Raw genomic sequence first — 20,437 nt, forward strand, 5'->3', positions numbered from 1 at the left:
GATGCAATTCACATACTTACAGGTGTGATGAGCAAAAATTTTAATGTGTATTTTGCACGTTTTAGGGCAAAACGGGCCACTCTCATTTATTGACCACGTTTTATAACGATTTTAAAAAATAGACCTTTTGTTTTAGAAAGGAATGTAAGGCTGAATTAGAGATAGTTGAAAAGATTAAGATAAGTTCCATCGTGTGATATGGATATGTGGAACGAATGGATAACAAAAGAATGATGAACTATCTGATCTACTTTATACAAACACATTCATTGAAGTGGTTCTTTCCAGAATTTCACACAGATTAATAAACACACACTCAATCAAATTTCATTATTTTATTTTGGGGTGTTTTAACTAATTATGTCACTAAATAAATTACTTTAAATTATCATGAAAACTTAAAATGAAATAATATGAATATTTTTTTTTGAACTCTTGAAAATTATTAAGGTCAATATTGCAATCGTAAGCGCATTTGACTACCACGCGTAAGGTCCCGGGTTCAATTCTTAAGGTCTTTTTTTATGGAACGAGCCTAAACAATAAGCTAATATAATTAACGATCCTGAATTTACATCCAATGTTGTTCCATATGCATCATTAAGAAGTTAAACAATTTTGAAAAAGCTTTGATTGGAATTTGCTTTCAATTTGAAACTACATTTTTTATTGTATGTCATTGAAGTTTTTATTTTCTCTTCTTACCTGTATCTGCATCCATTAGGGCATTGCTTGGATAGAGGCATTTTATCTTAATCGTAAACACATAAAGAAGTCGTCATAATAAGTATTAGGGTGAAAAATAATTAATTTTTATTTTGATCCCCTTCCTAGGTATCAAACCTACTTCTAACCTAAATAATATACTACGGAGATAAACAGTTAAGAATAATAACATATAATTATGCTATTGAGGATGAAAATGGATGTTCTTTAGTATGTATGAAATGTTTAAAAATAATATAAATAACAGTTAGCGAGGCCAGATAATATGCGGATTGCTTTTGTACGCAATTTTTCAATAATTATCTGTTTGCGAATCATCGTGACTCATGCGAAATAATTCGCGTCGTTTGATCAAAACGTTCGTCAGTTAAGCATGTGATTATTTTTACACCATATTGGTTGTAAAAGTTGAGTAATCTATCCTAGCTGTTTTGTAATATCATCAAGAGTTAGTGTAGAAAAAATATTTGTAAAGAAATGACAAAACTCGTAATAATACTAGTTAATTACATATGAATACATCATTAAGTTTTATTTTATTTTATACTCAACATTTTGAGTACGTCTATATCCTTGTTCCAAAATGTTATGAATAAAACAACTGTTCAAAGCTTCATAAAATTAAAAATCATAATTTCAGTATGTAAAATGATTCTGGAAGGATTTTGCATTCATTTATACAAAAGTCTCTCCTAAAACAAGAAAAAAGCTTAACAAAATTAACCATAGATGTTGCCGCGAACTCACACATAAACGACACGTAAATTATATGAAAAACAATATATATGAGTTTCAAAATAGTGAGGTTGTGCTTTGTGTTGGTAGAATGGTGAATGTTACACGTGTATAAAGTGATCACCTAAACCAGTCTATGAGTGGTCGTAAGGTCTGTTAATACCCAGACATTCATATTCTTTTTCGTGTTTTTTGAGATGCCAAAATTATTTTATCATACTTATTATTTAAGTATTAATCCACTGGTTACCACATGAATTCAGAAGTTTTTTTTTGAAAAAAATAAATTCGATATTAAGTTAATATATATTTTTTTCAATTTATAAATTACAATTCATAAATAAAAATGGACATTAAAAAATTTAAAATGTATGTAATCTTTCATTAAAAAATCTTGTCGAATTAATTTTAACCCGACAAATATCGAAATAAATTAATATTTTAATATCAAAATTATTAAGTATTCTTTGGGACAAAGTTAATGTTTTTCACTATAACATATTAAAAGTGCGTAGCTAACTTTTTATTATTTTAACTTGATTGTTTTATTATTAAATAACTAAAGAAAACATTCAATTGGTCTCTACTGTGAGTAATTTCTGGTGATTATTTTTTATACTTTTAATATTTTGCATTTTTTATGCCCTGTAACCAATTTAATGTTTTGACCCATAATTTATTAATGCAAACTCTTTCACAAAAAATAATATTGAATTATTTATATATTTTAAGGGTTGAAATAATTAAATGATTGAATAAAATGGTGATAATTCATAATTAATATTAATGGTTTTTTGCATTTATTTACAGGCATTATGAGGGTCAACACACTTGCATTACCTACGATGCTGTCAATGCAGCTTACATTGACGCGAGGAAAAGAATTAGTAAGTTTTATTGCAGTATACTTTTATATCATGAATTTCAAAATTGTAATAAATACATTTAAAAAAAAAAATAGATTAACGTTATCAAAAGTGGCAGTTCAAAAAACGTTGAGAAAGGAAACAACTTCTTGGAGAGAATCAGTTCTAAGGAGAACTAGTTAAATACATGCAAGGAAATGTGTCAAAATAAAACTCAATTAGTTGACTTCAATAGGAATCGAACCCTTAACTTCATGCATAGTAATTAAAACACTAACCATGAGATCATGATTGGTATAATAACTACAACATTTTGAGTGTGTCCAAATACTTGTTCACAAAATCTGGATTATCTCCAATTACAGGAGTTATTTTCATATTATTTTGTGATTATAATCCAGGCTTCGGATCTCACATACTAATATAAGAGTTTCTGCTTAATAAAAAGCTTCTTTACATCTCACCAATAGATGTCTCTAGTGAAGTTCTAGTGATTCATGAACAAGGTTTCTAAATTGGTTCATATATATAGAACTTCCAAGAATTTGAGTAGTGTGGTTGTCAATAATGGGTAGAATTGGTGAATGTTACACGTGTGTAAAGTGATCACTTAAACCAGCCTATGACGGTCCCGTAAATGCCCAGACTTCCATATTCTTCTTCATCTTTGATGAGATGTCAAAAAATAATATGGTATAATAACTGTTGGAATAAGTATAACAAAAGATGATTCATCTGTTTTTTTACGTAAGAAAAAAGAAACTCGATCCTTAATAAAACTATAACATTTTTATCAAATATGTTCACGTTTTATTAATAAAATTTGTCCGTATCAAATTATTCTAATTTATACAAGATAAATGAAATGTAAATATTACAAACGATTCAATAAAAATAAATGGAATATTTACGGTAACTATTTACATATTGTTCTCATTATCTAAATATCAATTGATGAAATATCGTAATATTTATTTGAATAATGTAATTCATATTGCATTTTTATATTCAATAATTATGTATTATAGAATTAAAATTGTTTTTATCTATGAAATTCGCCAGTAATGGTTATCAATTTACATTTTGTTATATCTGTAACAGATCGGGTTACACAATACTAATTATTACTGTGTCATAATAGAGATATTTTCCGTGATTTATGATAAAATATTTGTAAAATGTCGGCGGAGGTATTTGTAGGTTAATGCCTGCCATTTATAGCAACAAACATCTTTTGGTTGCACTCGTGTATCCGTTTATCTGAATTGGAAATTATAGTCACGCGCTCGCCAAAGAGTGCAGTAATAAACTAATAATATTAAGACATAACTTTAATGCATTAATTAGTAGAGGTAGTTTAGGTAGACTTACGGAAAATATTACGAACGCTAGTCTGTGTTGAATTCCTACCGTCTTTATGTGATGACTGTCCCAGATAAAAATGCATCAGAGCCATAACAATTTAATTTTGATTCGTTTGGTAACGTGTGAGTGATACTACGCATAATATTAAAAAAATAATTAACGAGAAATATTTATGTTTTCATTATTAACAAAAATACTTACTATAAATTTTATTCTATTTCTGTGAGCCTAAACGGTCATTTTTAAAAACATGTTTCAAATTGTGGTAAAGTAAGTCCACGATACTAACAACGGGACCATAATCCAACATATTGTACAGTGGAGCCCCGGAAATCCGAACTAATTGGGGCTATCGCCTATTCGGATTTGGAAAAGTTCAGATAAACTGAGAAATTTGTAATACTTTACATGTATAGAGTACTTTACATTTACACAAGTTCCAGTAACTGTAGTTCTCTGGTGAGTCTAATGTTAAAGAAAAAATCACGAGCTCAGCTGGATAAAAACAATATACAGCTCATACAATAACTCTCTTTACACAAATTTACCACATATCGTATTAGAATAAATATTTCATAACTTATTTACATTTTTTTCTTTATAACATATAAAATAAACTTCTTCTTCTTCTTCATGAGGCCTCTGTCCTCCACTGCTGGATATAGGCCTCTTCCCCTTATTTCTATTTCCTCCGGTCGGTTGCTGCTTGCATCCAGTTTTTACCTGCTACAGCGACTATATCTTTTAGGCTCTTCCGACACCTCTTTTGTTCTCCCGAGGTCTCTGTGGTAAAAATGTTGGGGTCCGTCTTGTGGGGTCGTGTCTTGCAATATATTCTGCCCATTGCCATTTGAGTTTTGCCACGCGATCCATGATATCCTCTTCGTTGAATCTTTTCCTGGTCTCTTATTTTTTTAAATTTCAATAAGCTGCTAACGTATATTTACAAACCTATACAATTTATCGTTTTCAAAATAACACCTTAGTTTGTGGACACAATAATTAAGAAAGTAAACAATACAATATAATTTAGCATATATACATGAATAAGAATCTCGAAATTTCGACTCGGGCCTAATTTAGTACGCTCGTTGAAAAAGGGCGTGAACGCAGATTAATGACCCACTTGAAAATTCACATAAAAATAAGCAAGCAAGGCTATTGATGAGATGTACATATATAATTTCCAAGCCAGGTTAGAACAAATTTTGCAATTCTTTTTTAATATTCGTAATTCATCACCTTGGATCGTTGAGACCACCAATTTAGACTCCAGTCGATTTGCATAAAATATGGGTACACACAAAGCAAGTTACATCACAATGTTTTGGGCACAGGTGTAGTGGAGATAATCCCACGCGATGTTACGTTCGTTGTGATAATAATCGATTATACAACGTTTCGGTTTATAGTTTTTGTTATTTTTATTAATGCGATTGTTAATTCCACAGAGAGAAATTGCATGTGTGTGAATCATATTATTTTGCTTTGCAAACGACGTTGGAATTAATGAGTCGGAACGTAAACGTATAATTTGTGCGATTATCAAAGCCTTCCGTTCCTAAAAAAAGTATTATGAAAACATACCCTTAAACACTGAATTTCCTGTATTTTTCCAGTGATTAAAGATTTGAAATTGGATATAATATGTATGATACCGTAAAGTTGAATACTAAAAAAGGAATTTGAACAAATAAATATAAATTGCGAATGTAGCTGGAAAAAGGAACAGAAGAACACCGAAAAAAACATGAATGATCAGGTATGTTAAGTACTTAAAATCGGTCAGGTCTATCGGTATGAGAAGATGCATGAATGTGGAAGAGGCGAAGTATGTTTGCAAAGACAGAATGGTGTGGCGTTCTTTTCTCTCTACCAACCCCTGCGGGAAGTGGCGTGATGGTTAGTTTGTTAGTTAGATAGTTTTTAGGAAATGATAAAAAAAAAACATTAATGACGTGACCTGAATTTCGTATACTTTTCGTATACGTATCAGTCTGTTAATTGACATATTTGCCTTGTTTGTATAAATCCACAATATGCATATAAGGCTTGTCTAGCAGTCCGGTATTAGTTGGACTATTATTACTTTTAATTCATTCAAACTAACCTACAGACCTTGACCGCCCATTCCCTTATTCGTAGATTCATGCTCTCATTTAAAAAATATACTGAAAACAAAACAAATGTAGAGATATTACTTTGTATTTCTGCCATTTGCATATTGATTAAGGGGTCGTATTTTTATTGCTATACAGGCTTGTGAAATGATTCCCTCAAAGTAAATTATAAGTTACATATATTTTTTTAGATAAAAGGCGTTATATGCTACACCCATAAGAAAAGTATCGTTACATATAAAAAATGTAATTTGGCTCTTTTTACATGGGAATTGCATTTACTATTTACCTTGCTTGTTATGTACAAGGTTTGTAGATCATATAGTGGATTTTTGTTTCTTGTAGCTAAGTAAATATGTTTTTATTTGAATCTGTGTTGGGTTCAGGAGGGATAATCTAGTGTGGGCCAATTTCAATGAACAAATGCTGAGAAGTTCCTGATTGAATGATATGTAATTTGGCTGGCACGCATCAATGTAGCTAAGATTTAAAATTATAAAAATAAAATCTACATTTTCAGAATATTTGAAAGGTCTTTTTTTAAATAAACATACAACTACAATTAGTTATAAAAATATTATTTGCACTTTTGTTAATTTATTTCTTTAAAATATACCGTAATAAAAAAATACAGTTTTGTTACAAATGTATGAAAGAAATTCCATAAATATTGTGAATTTTTTTACTATTTAATTTTTTAATATCCTTTTATAAAAGCGTTTAGAAATAATACTCCAGGAATATTTAAAAAAAATCTTTATTCCGTAGTTCAATTGGTAACTTCCGCGTAGGATACCTAAGTATATGATAGGAAAATATTCAAGAGAAATCATTTATATTATTACTAATATCAAACATTATTAAATTTTTGTAATTCTGATAGATCGTGCCATTTTTGATATCTATTAATCTCTTTTGTACTTCGGAAATCATCTTCGTGCATAAAATATTACTATGCAAATACACAGCACTAATAAATCTTGTCATTTCAAGGATAAATCATTAAAAAAAGTGCAGGTTCAATAGCAATGCTAGTCGGAGGCAGAAACATGATACATTACTAATAATGCATTCACATTTCCTCTTCATTACATACAAATCATACGTATTTTATTTTATAATGTACGCTGTTGCTATTTTAAATATCGTGTACAAATATGTTCATTTGAAGTGCCATCCATAAAATTTTTGATAGAGTGGGCTATTAATGGAAACTTTTAGAATTGGAATTAATAAACATGTCAAATTGTTATTCTTATATTTTGGCGTAGGAAGTGCATTACTCGAAACATATGACGGCGCAATATTTTAATAAATAATCAAAGTTTTTTTCACAAAATTTTTGGTGTGTCCAAATCCTTGATCACAAATCTGATTTTATCCACTTTAGAGTTATTTTTACATTTTGACATCTCCACAAAGATGAAGAAAAAAAGGGAACTCTAGGTATTTACAGGTCTAATGACCTGTAATAAGATGATTAAGTGATCACTTTAACATTTACCATTCTACCCATGGTTGACAACCACACAACTCATTTTTTTTAATGCCATCCATATATCGTAAATCTCATGTAGTTTCATTTTTGAGTTCACGGCATCTATGGTTAGTTTTGTGAAAGCATTTATTTAGCTGAGACGCTTTAATTTAGATGTTTGCAACATCCTAACCAAATTATTTTACATACTAGGAGACGCCTGAAAACATGATTTATAATTTTGATGCGCTTTTATTATAATTTCACCAGTTATTTTATTCACAACATTTGTGGAGGTCCTCACCAGAAAGTTACATGTCCAATATTGCACAAAAAATCCTTTAAATGCAAATTTGTTCTGTTTACTGTATTAAATCGAAATCTTCATTAAATTTGCCACAAAACATGACCGATCCTGTGTTAAACCAATATGAAATCATTAAATCGCACCAAAACGACAATTTTACAATCTAGAATTCCCGATTACTTAAAATCATTTGTAATGGAAATGTAACGTTTTGGTGAAGTAAACCTCTACATTTTAGGTATGTCCAAATCCTTGTTCATAAATCTGGGTTTCTCCACTAAGGAGTATAATATAAGTGATTTTCCACAGTAACATTGATTTAGTATCACCGTAGACTGGTACCTGAAGCGCAGGACTGATCTACTTGCCTTCGTGTTATTCACAATGAAAATAACACTACGTAGATATGTACGATGCAATATGCATCATTGGGTGTATATAAAGGAGAGACGAAGAAGAAGAAGTCTTTGAGATAGAATCTTATAAATACGTTTATGTATGTATCTATGTTTATGTAATAAAGCATCATGTATTTAAGACCAGAGAAATCTTTTATTTATTTGCTGATAAAAAAGTATTTATTATAATTTATTACGCGCTCAGTCTTAATGGTAAGAGCATTAAATTTCATGTTTTTTTTTTCGCAACGCAATTAACAACTGGTAACAATTAAATATGTAATGTCTCTTCATGTCGCTTTCACATTGTGTCATAAGTCGGCATTAAAATAAAACACGGAGACAATACTTAACATTATCTATTGATTATAGATATTTAGAAAAAAAAATCGTTGTATTAGATGACTGAAGCTATTGTTTAGATCGGAGGATTAAAATCGTTTATTCCATTGTTCATCTACATTTAAGTTCAAACAATATCTACGCCTTTTTTATGTATAAAAATAGTGTCTAGTAATCTTTAAAAAAATCGATCAATTGCTCGGTGATTTTGATTCAAATGTCAAAATTAAATGTGATCGATCCAACTGATATTCAAAAATTATAAGTAATTAGTTACGTCTGATTTCCTTACTTATATGTTAAATATATATATATTTTTTTCATATTTTTAGATGTGGCAACTCCGAAAGGTGATTGGAAAACAGAAGATATTGCCAGTGTTGGAGAACTCATGCTGGATATATCTATCAACCTAGCAAGAACGTAAGTTTTATTATTTTTTTGTAATAATCCACAATTTCCTATTTTGGAGAAAAAAAATAATTTTATGCATGTTTCTATATTTTGGTCGATATAATGTATGCTCGTGACATTAACTATTTTACACATTATTTCAAGTAGATTACTACTACTAAGATCACGAAAAGTACTTTTTTTAGTAATTCTTTCGCTATCTATTCGCTCCACATCTCCATATCACCTTAAATTACTTTTCTCAATCTTTTTAATTATTCCTACATACATCAGCCTCATATCCATTTATAATACATACATTTTTAATTCTGTTTTACAACGATTTTCCACACATTCGTCCGAAGGAACGCATTTCAACGGTATTCACTTTGCTTTCATCTTTCTTTGTTTATTCTGTTTCGTTTCCATACATCAGTGTCGGTATCAGCATTCCGTTTTGAACCGCTTATTGAGCTTTTATGGATATATTTTTATTTGCAATCATTCTATTCAAAGCACCATTTTCTCTGTTCCCTGCATTCACCCTTGTTACAATATCATTATCCACTTTTTTCCATCTCTTGAAAAGATGCTTCCCAGATATGTAGATAAATATGAAAAATAGAATACTTCAAAGATCACTAAAATGTTTCGCTTCTTTTCAACAAAAATCCTTAAGTTGAAATTTTTAAAGTGAAACAAGGCTTCACAAAAATTTGTTCCTAAATAGATAACGTGCCAAAACAAGACAGAACCTCGACCGTTGGTTCATGGCTTTTAATTGAATCTTTTACTGCGCTGAAATTAATTACTAGTTTAGTACAATACAAAAAAAGCAATGAATGTTGGCAAATTTGTTGATCACATGATTAACATATTTTATTTTCATGCGTATCATCACAACGCCGACATCAAGGCTAAGAATGGATAAAGAATTTACTTTTTCTATTTATATAAGCTCGTATTTATGTCATAGTGCAATACTTAAATACTATATAAGTGTTTAGATTCTTACAAGGATAAAAACGATTGGATTCAATTCAATTCCGTAGAAAACTTAATTAATTATCGATCCGTGATACTGGGATGAAGAATAATAAAGCAATAAATGCCACTTAATGAAATATGAAGAAGGTTTAAGGTCAGTCGTGTTTGGAATTCTACTCTATAATAACCCGATAAAAAGTAATCATCTCCAGTATGAATGGAGAACTTAGTCCAATGATCCAAAGGCATTGAACAACTATGTATGTTTAGCTATCGGTAGAATGATAATTAATTATTACAGACTAAGATGAGATGTCGCAATGACCTTAGTTTTATGGTATAGTCAAGTTTTGTAATTGATAAATATAAATAACAACTATCGTAAAATACACCACATAATACATTAATGCTTTGGAAAAAATATTCGTATTTAAGTTTTACTGTGTAGATAGTGACAAACTAAAATTGAAATTTGAAATGTATAAATACACGACACTGATTAAAAGCTTTAAGAAAAAATGAAATCAGTAATAGTAATGTGTTTTCTATTGAGGTTACAAACGTTTAATGCGTTGAGTTAGATATTATTGTTCCTTTAGATAGGCGAATGTTCGCACGAATGCAAATGGTTCAGGTTAGTAAGTATTGGCTTTACTGTTTCCCGTCAGCCATGCATTTTCAGGCCGTTGGGTCTATTTTCAGGTTGCAATTCTGAAAATACCCAATATAGACTAGAGAAGTTATTTGTGTGTTTGTTGTAGCCATAGAAGAGCATTTATAAACATATCGTAGTCATACAGGAAAAGTGACCAAGTGCATTTTTTACAAAAACTTAATCATTGACTATGTGATATCTACTAGCTTAATATTGCGCTGAAAAAAATTCCAAAGGATTTTAAACTTGGAAGTATAATATATTGACTTGTTAAAAATGACTAACTGCGTTGACGTTTTTCTTCTTGCCTAACAAAAGTGACTTAAATGGTCTTCCTGAATATTTTACGTTTTGTTAGTTGGTTACTTTCTCCTGTACGACTACGATATCAGCAATATTTCCACTATTTTTATCTTTGAAATTCAAAGGACACTATCAACTCATAAAAACAATAGAATTTACTTTGAAATGCGAAACGACATAAGAAGGTACCCGAATAAGAATTTAATAAGCAAATTTATAATATGTACATATCAGGGACGTGCGGCGTCAGTTTTAAGAAGGGATGCTGATTATACATGATGTGATATACCATATATATGTGTGTGTGTGTGTGTGTTTTCATTTCATTAATGGCACAAATCAAAGTATACAGTGTTAAATAAATTTACTAAAAAGCCAAATGACCACAAAAAAACATTTGGTCTTCTTTTGTGGTTGATTTGGATTTTATGAATAGTATTTTAGGAGCCTTTTTTATGAAACAGACACTAGAAAAAGTTATAGGTACGTTGTTTACACAATAATTTAAAGGGTTGCTGAGTATCCATACCATGTATGGGTGGAACGTTCACCGTACATATTATATGTAGGCTAACTAAGATTTAATCAAATAAGTAAACATTTCAGATTACGTGTTATAAATATAAATCATTGATCACGATCTATTGATTAATGTTGCCGAGATTTATTATAATTGGTAGCATCTTCTAATTTATTTAAATTTATTATTCACCTCATTAAATGCCCTTACTGTTTACGATAACACCATTTACCATTCTCTTTCCAATTAATTATAAATACAGCATCAATGTAAAGTACCCATCGTGCCATTGACTTTAAAACATACATAATCAATAAGCTAGAAATGTTTTGCATAACGAAATATGCATTATACACCGTATTAAATTCAATTAAAATTTTTGATTAATATGATATATGAACATCATATTAATGAACATCTAATTTAATAGTTTGTTTATGTATTTTTTGTAAATGTATTTTTATTCTTCAGACTAGCAAGTGCGTTAGTCGTCAAGTTGGCAAGCTTGCGCGGTGCGCTGTCATAGTCTGTGCGCGTGATGTGTATTGAAGTTTATAGACATGATTTTAAATACTACTTTGAATCCATTTTTTTTAAATTAACTTTTAATAAAATACAATTTAACATAATTTATGTAAGACGCTATATTTGAAGTGAAAACATATACATACGTATATATATATATATATATATATATATATATATATATATATATATATATATATAGAAATATATATATATATATATATATATATATATATATATATATATATATATATATATATATATATATATATATTTGTGCGTGTGTTTGTGTATATGTAGGCACCCATCAGCCTTTCTTTAGTGTCAACCGAGTTCGGATGAAGGTTAGTCTTTTCTCTCAATTCATCAGCTAGAGGGATGAACATCAAAAAAATTAAAACATTGTACGAAAAAAAATATGAATACCCGTCAGGTAGTGTAAAGAAGAAAACACGATGATTATTACGTCGTTTACCTTAACACACTGAAAACAGTACGGTACGGAAGTAAATGCGAAACCGGACCTCTCATTCGCGTAAAAATGAGAAATAGGATATGCGCAGTTTTCTGTTTGCTGACTGATTACAATGGCATTGACTGATCCGCAATGCTCAAACAATATTTTCTGTTGCTTTCAAAGTAAAATTAAAAACTAGTTTTTGCATTGATGCAATATTGAACAGTCGTTTCATAATTCAAACTGACGATTGTGCAGGACAACGACACTTGAAATATTATGCAGAAAATATCATTAGTATTCATGAGATGTGAATATTTATAAATTAAGAAGCTTAACTGTTAAGTGGAGCATTATTAACAACCTACTTACATTAATTTATTTATCGCATCAACAAAAAAATGTGAAATTAAGCTAATTTTGCCCAACTAACCATCATACTGCTTCCCCGCAGGGTGAGGCAGAGAAAATAGAATGCCCCACCAATCTGTCTTTGCATACAATCTTTCCATCTTCCACATTCATACATCTTCTCATACATTCTCAATTCTTTAAACTCTCATTCGCACCCGATGGTGCATAGGGGAATGCATTATATAAACGCAGTGTTGTATTGATCGTTAACACAGTAAGGAAGGGCGATCAGCCCTCCGCTTGAGATACAAGTCCAGGGTAATATTGAATAAATATTAGAGTGAAAAAATCACTTATATTTATTTAAGCCGACCCCTGGGAATTAAACCCGGGACCTCCAGAACGATAGCTGAGCGTGCTGACCATTACACTTCGGGGGTGGACATGCCATGTATACACGTCGATTCTTCCGACTCATGGCCTGATCACCTTCAAGTATTTGGAACACTAGATCATGCCATGTTTTCCTCGTTTTTCCTCTGCTTCTATTACCAGCCACATTTGCTTAAAATTTTGTTTGACAACCCTTAGTTCTATCATTCGCCAAGTTAATTTTGTTTTTAAAATCACTTCTTTATCGTGAAATTCCACGAAATCTTTGTTCAAAAGTAATTGAGGTTCAAACGGAATCCTATAAGTACCTATAAGAAACTACCTTTTTTTATTGTATAAACAAAATTACAAATTTTCGTTTGTGAATTTCTCGAAGGACACTGCTTATCTATTATCCACTGTTTCTTTAAAGAGATTAAGCATTTTTCATTCATAATTAAATTTCAAAAGACCTAAGACAAAGCTTTTTATTTAGCAACATGAGCAATTCATATATTCCACAAAAGGTCATCGCTTGAAAGTTCCCATTAGTTAAAACAAAGAGAAAACAATGAAACCAATTAAACATGCTGATAAGATGACATGACTTATACAAATACATTTTCATTTTGTCGCCTGACTGCCATTAGGCCTAAATACCATTTTTCACTGTTTTAAAAGCTATACATAAATAAAGTATTAATTTATACAGATTAAAAATATTAACCGAGGAAGAATGAGGAAGGAAAGGCGTGTTTAGGTGGTTTGGGCATGTGGAACGAATGAGTGAGGAAAGGACGGTAAAACATAAGGCGAAAATATGAGGCAAATGTAGTTAAAAATAGAACAGAGGAAGAATGAAGAAAACTTGGCACGATCCAGTATTTTATTAATTTTTATTTATTTTATTTGTCCGGGAATTGTACAGCTTACATTTAAAAAGTATATTATAACAATAGTTATAACATTACAATAATAAACATTACATTACATTAACAAAAATAGTTACATTAATAAAAATAAAGCCAATTAAACAATTCCACATTTATGTTATAATAACTATTAAAACATTAAGAGATAATTTAAAAAATAGGAGTTGGTGTGTGAGGAAGGGAGTAAAAGGTTAGGGGGTATGGTATAAAAATAGAATATGCAGGAAGAAAGAGGAAAGTAGAGGAATTAATGAGAGTGGTTAAAGGATTGAATTACTTGAGAGTGGTCAGGTCAGGAGTAAGAATAATCCGAGAGTATGTAGGTACATATAATAACATTTTGAGTGTATCCAAATACTTGTTCACAAATCTGGATTATCTCTAATTCGGAGTTATTTTTCATATTATTTTTTGACATCTCAGCATAGATGAAATAAACCCCGCAAATGCCCAGACTTCTTATTTTTCTTCAACTATGCTAAGATGTCAAAAATAATATACATACAACAAGTTATTCGAATGTGAAAGAGGCGAAGAATGTTTGCAAAGACAGAGTAGTGTGGGGTTCAGAACTAAATCATAGAACTAAAATCACTAAACTCATTGCTTACATTGCATAAAAACTTACGTGTTTAAAACGATATTGCGAGAGTTTTTACCTAGATTTTTTTCACTCAAAAATTACATGAAATATAGTAACTTTCAACATAAAGAGTAAACCCACTCACTATTAGGAATACGCTATAAAACTTATTTGTTAGAGCCTTACTTAGCAGGAACATGAAAAGCAATATTACATCAAACTTAGACATATTTCAAAGTCTCTTGGACGTTAGATATGTAATTCCAAGAGATGGTTTAAAACATCGCGCGAATTTCCCGGATAAAAATGTGTATACTATTTGAGTCTTTACCTACCTACCACCACATTATATCACGTATAATAATTAATGGCAATTAGCTTTAAAAATTATAGCTCATTTCGTCAACCTTTGACTCGACTGCTCATATTCAGATTGGTGAGTAACAGAGTAACCTTTTCGCAATATAATCGTCGCCGAATTTGCAACGCTTCGTAAAGACCTACTCGTATCTTTAATAGGGCTAAGATGTCATTTTGCAATGCGCGCTCCTTGCGAAATTTGCGAACGGACATCGCTATGGAGTCTTTGTATTCGTTATCTCTGCCTCGCCATACTTGTATGTATATATGAATAAATAGAGGAGAATGTTTCTTTCTTTAAATATTTATATTTACAAAATGTTAGTAATGTTATTGTACAACCACTAACCTAGATTTAAGTTTACCGGTTTCGTATCGTAGACTTACCCGTCCCTTCGTCAGGACAATACTACATTAGCATGCAAACAATATTACATGTCAATACAATAGTACTATTCACTTACTAACAGCTACAATAAAATATTAATCACAATCGTTTTTGGTTCAACATGCACTAAGGTGCGCAAAGCGACATGCACTATAGTATTTTAAATATAGAGTGCAAAATAACTTAAATTTATTTGAAACTTCTTGGGAATCGAGCCCAGGATCTCCAAAACGATACCTTAAAGTTCTAAGTACTACAATACGGGTGCAGGCAATTGTTATTTTATCGTTCTATAAATGCATTAACTAAGACAAGATAACATGAAAATTAATCAAGGCATTTAGATGGATTGCGACATATTATCATCGGCTGACTTTAGAGATCACTTTAAATACTCGTATAACTTTAACCGTTCTCTCGATGATTTTGACGATTTTCGATAATTTTACATAATAAATAAAACATGTTTTCCGAACTGTCGTCTGTTAAGGACTCTGTGAAGTAAACAGTCTTCGCCTTTTTACTATGGGCGACGAAATGTCGAAACTATTATTTAACCACTAGAATATAACGTGATGTAACAAAATCGTATTATGCCTTTATTGGATTATGGAGCTGTTACAAATGCCGACGTCCAAACTGTCCAATATACTTACTGACTATTTAAATATAATAAATGAGTAATGACTTCTGACCGCATAAGTACAATGCACTTTCAAAGTACACATGGAAATGTATTGTAATGTATTGTGATGTATACCGTATGTATGTATTAGGGATTTTATTTAGGGTAACCAACTTGACCATGTGATATCGAAAATTCTTGAAATGAAAGTAATTATTCAAATTGAACTATTGGGTATTTTACTCATTGGGTCAGGAGTGTGGCGTTCGATTCTCTCTGCCTACCCCTGCGGGAAGCAGCGTGATGGTTAGTTAGTTAGTTAGTTAGTTTAGTAATAATTTATCTGGCTGCTCGTATTGTTAATTGAGTGAAAATGTAAAACAAGAGTTTATTTCAAAAGCGCTACGTAGATAAATTAAATTTTCTTTTTTATGTTAAGAAAAAATAATATCTACCTATTTTCACTATTAACTTTCAGTCAGAGCCTATAATCTGGTCATGTCAAAAGTTTATATAATCGGAGGATATGTATGACTAGATATATGGATGTGAAGGAAGCTAGGAGTATGTGTCAGGACAGACGGTTGTGGCGTTCCATCCACTCTGCCTACCCCAGCAGAGAAATGGCGTGATGGTAGTAGTGAGTAGCTAAATTTCCAAGTTAATAATTAATTCTCTACAATATTTCAAGCAGGTTATCCTTATTTAATGTATGTTTTACTTGGTGAATACGATTATTTCTTAAAATATATTGCAACACTTATTTCAATGCATTCCGCATCATTTTCAAACACCGTAAATGACGTGGAATGCTTCAATACACGTGTCACAACAGATTAAAAAAAACGGTGGTATTTACCAAGTAAAACTTAAATTAAAAATGGATTGATTTAACCAAAATGTGACTGCCGAATCAATTAATGGAATAATTTAATTTTACTTTTAATAATTAATGTAATCCTTCCCTTTCAACGTTGTTTTTGGTTACCCTAGGCCTAGGCACTAGAATACGAGTATGTAAGTACGACAGTACACTCTTCTTAGATAATATAAGACCCGAGAAGTGTATATGCGATGATCCACTAACAACCTTGACACATTTGTCCCATGATAGAGCAAAGAGACGTGACGTGGTCTTACGTGTTCAACGTACTCGTACAATATTATTCAACACATTATACGTGATCATACAAACTCGCATTTGAAGACTTTGCTCTACAACTTTTGGTATCTTCAAATAAAAAAAAAATACAATTCACATTTGAAGCACTAACTTTGTTATTTTCATTTATTTAATTAAAATGTAACTTTGTTTTAAAATCACTATAATAATGTTTACAGTGATTTCAAAACAAAGTTACATTTTAATTTACTCCTATTTTCTGTTTAAATTAATCATATTATTTTTGGGGCATTTATTTTTATACTACGAATAATTCAATAATATTTTTGCTTGCAGTTGCCAGTCGAATAAAAATTACGTCCAAAGATTTTTTTTTTACTATTTTGTGACATTATACTCAAAACAAATATCAAAAGTATCACAAACGCTTAATGCAAAATCAATGAAATTGGGACAAATATTTTTTGTTGACTCTTGCATTACTTGTTTTAATTATATGCAGTTTATTTCGACCAGGTGGAAGGCTTTTATGCAAAATCATCATATCGCAAATGGTTCATTTACTTACATGGCTTAATATAAGATAACAATATCATATTTATGTTAATATTAAGATATCAGTTAATAAAATAATTATGCACTTATCTGGTAGCGTATCTACTTAATTTGTCACTTGTCACTTTACTTGAACATACATATTTCAATGTTTACCATATAATAAAATAACAACTGTATATGGTAGTTTTTTCCACATATATTTTATTTGACCAGTGACCGGGTTTCGTCGTTACCGACATCATCATACTAGTCAGTGGCGTGCACAGATAATTAATTAGGGTAGGCAGTAGAGGTAGGCTAGGTACTACTTAGTAAGGTTGAGTAGGCACTGGTTGCGTTTTTATATTTCACGCGGATAAGATAGGCTAGGCACTGGTTTTCTGCCTGTATGGAATGCACGCCCCTGACACTAGTCACTGGTAAAGTAAAATATATGTGGAAAACCATATTATTGTTATTTTATTGTATAAATAAAATTATAAAATCAAAGTTCCGTTGGAATAACGTTATTTAAAACTGTAAAAAATTTATGTGTTTAAAAAAATATATATTTTTGATATTATTTTTTGACATCTCATCAAAGATGAAGAAGAATATGGAAGTTTGGGCATTTACGGGGCTGACGACTGTCATAGGCTGGTTTATGTGATCACTTTACACACGTGTAACATTCACCAATTCTACCCATTATTGACAACCACACTACTCAAATTCTTGGAAGTTCTATATATATGAACCAATTTAGAAACCTTGTTCTTGAATCACTAGAACTTCACTAGAGACATCTATTGGTGAGATGTAAAGAAGCTTTTTTACTAAGCAGAAACTCTTATATTAGTATGTGAGATCCGAATCCTGGATTATAATCACACACATGAGAAACGCCAGAAAATACCATTTTCATTTTTATTATTAAGCTTATAATTTGACCAGATAATTTATTTACCACATTTTGAGTGTGTCCAAATACTTGTTCACAAAATCTGGATTATCTCCAATTACAGGAGTTATTTTCATATTAATGAAATTAATATGAAAATAACTCCTGTAATTGGAGATAATCCAGATTTTGTGAACAAGTATTTGGACACAATCAAAATGTTGTAAATATATTTTTGAGTTTCTGTACATCGTATTACGAGTATATTGTTTTAATAGGGCCACATGGTAACAAGTACTAAGTAGCGCACGACTAGCTAGATTCGTTCAATCATTTCCTGTTCCTTGAAATTAGTGATAGATCATTGACTCGAAATAGAAAGGATCAAAATTTTAATTGGATAGCGTAACACATCAAATACTCTGTTCATATCATAAAATACACATAGTAATTCTTTAGACGGTTGATCGATTTTAATCAATTTAATTGTTTGTGGGCTCGAACTTTTTTATTTATTTGATAATTGTATCGATGCTAATGGTTGATTGAGAGAGTTAATTTTGTGTGAGTGTGTGTAAATATATATATATATATATATATATATATATATATATATATATATATATATATATATATACATATATATATATATATATATATATATATATATATATATATATATATATATATATATATATATATATATATATATATATATATATATATATATATTTATATATATATATATAAATATATATATATATATATATATATATATATATATATATATATATATATATATATATATATATATATATATATATATATATATATATATATATATATATATATATATATATATATATATATATATATATATATATATATATATATATATATATATATATATATATATATATATATATATATATATATATATATATATATATATATATATATATATATATATATATATAAATTTATATTTATTTCATATTTACATCTACTAAATATTATAATATTGCTAAACATAATTGAGCACATAACAGCTTTTCATTAAAACATTTTTTTTAATAATAAATTGATCGGGGCCAGACTGACTATGACCAAAATTTGGTGTCATGTGTTATTCATCATTTTAATCATTTTTTTTAATCTGTAGATTGTATAATCTGTAGATAGAAGAAAAATTATCGCTTTTTGGTATTCATTAAGGCTGAGATCTCAGACGTTCAAATTCAGAACGGGAACGGCTGCGCAAAAAACCAGACATGTCATCTGTGCACATTTTTTAAAGAATGTTTATTGCAATTAGTTTTATTTTTAGAATATAAATTGAAAAATATTATTACTTTTTTTTTACTCCTGAACCTTTCAAAACCTTTTTTTTCTAAACTCTGTATTTATTTCGAAGAAAAACTTATTTTGTCAATATAATAACAATGTTTTAAGAAAAAAATTAATTGCGTTGAAAGAAAATTAAGTATCCCGCCTTTAGTAAAAACAATAATATTTCGACATTTTAAAATTAAAATACATGAAAATACTACGTCATCATATCCTAAACGTCATTTTTTAAACATTTTTTCAAACAAGTATCTACCGCACCTTTTCATTGAATCAGATTACCTTCTCTGCACTGACCGAATCTGATTTGAATCAACGATTAATCAACAATACTTTTCAATTATTTACAGTTTAACGGTGGCATTATGAGTCATAATGAGATCAATATGGTAAATTTAAAGGTCATGGTTATTTGGGCCTCACACCACATTTCTCGTCTTGTCCTCTCGTGTGGTAATAGCGGTCACTTGTTGGCTCCAATTATCCCAAACTGTGCCTACATTCATACATAATACACACTACCTCACCTCGATAACCCCGTTACAAAGACAGCCGTTACGTAAACCCATAAACATCGTCACGGAATGCCGAATTCGTACAGTTTAACGTTTCGCCGTTCAAAAGTTACTTAATCAAAGGTTTATAAGGTACCTATTGAAAATACTTAATTAAAGGCTTATAAGTTTTTAGGTACCTGTTTAAAATACTTGATTAAAGGTATATTAGTTGGCAGGTAGTA

General features: G+C 30.0%; 1 protein-coding gene across 1 annotated transcript in view; it reads left to right on the top strand.

Moving 5' to 3' along the window:
* The window catches only part of LOC148310974 (peroxidase-like), a 77,360-nt gene that overhangs the window by 25,086 nt on the left and 31,837 nt on the right, over positions 1-20,437 (top strand). Inside the window, exons 3-4 of the mRNA XM_088257379.1 lie at positions 2,272-2,348; positions 8,669-8,759. Of these exons, the coding sequence (XP_088113505.1) occupies positions 2,272-2,348; positions 8,669-8,759 (168 nt within the window). The remainder of the gene's footprint in view (positions 1-2,271; positions 2,349-8,668; positions 8,760-20,437) is intronic.

Source organism: Brachycentrus maculatus, unplaced genomic scaffold (assembly GCF_059751285.1).
Source record: "Brachycentrus maculatus isolate JH-2025_06_01 unplaced genomic scaffold, ASM5975128v1 h1tg000081l, whole genome shotgun sequence".
Lineage (NCBI taxonomy): Eukaryota > Metazoa > Arthropoda > Insecta > Trichoptera > Brachycentridae > Brachycentrus > Brachycentrus maculatus.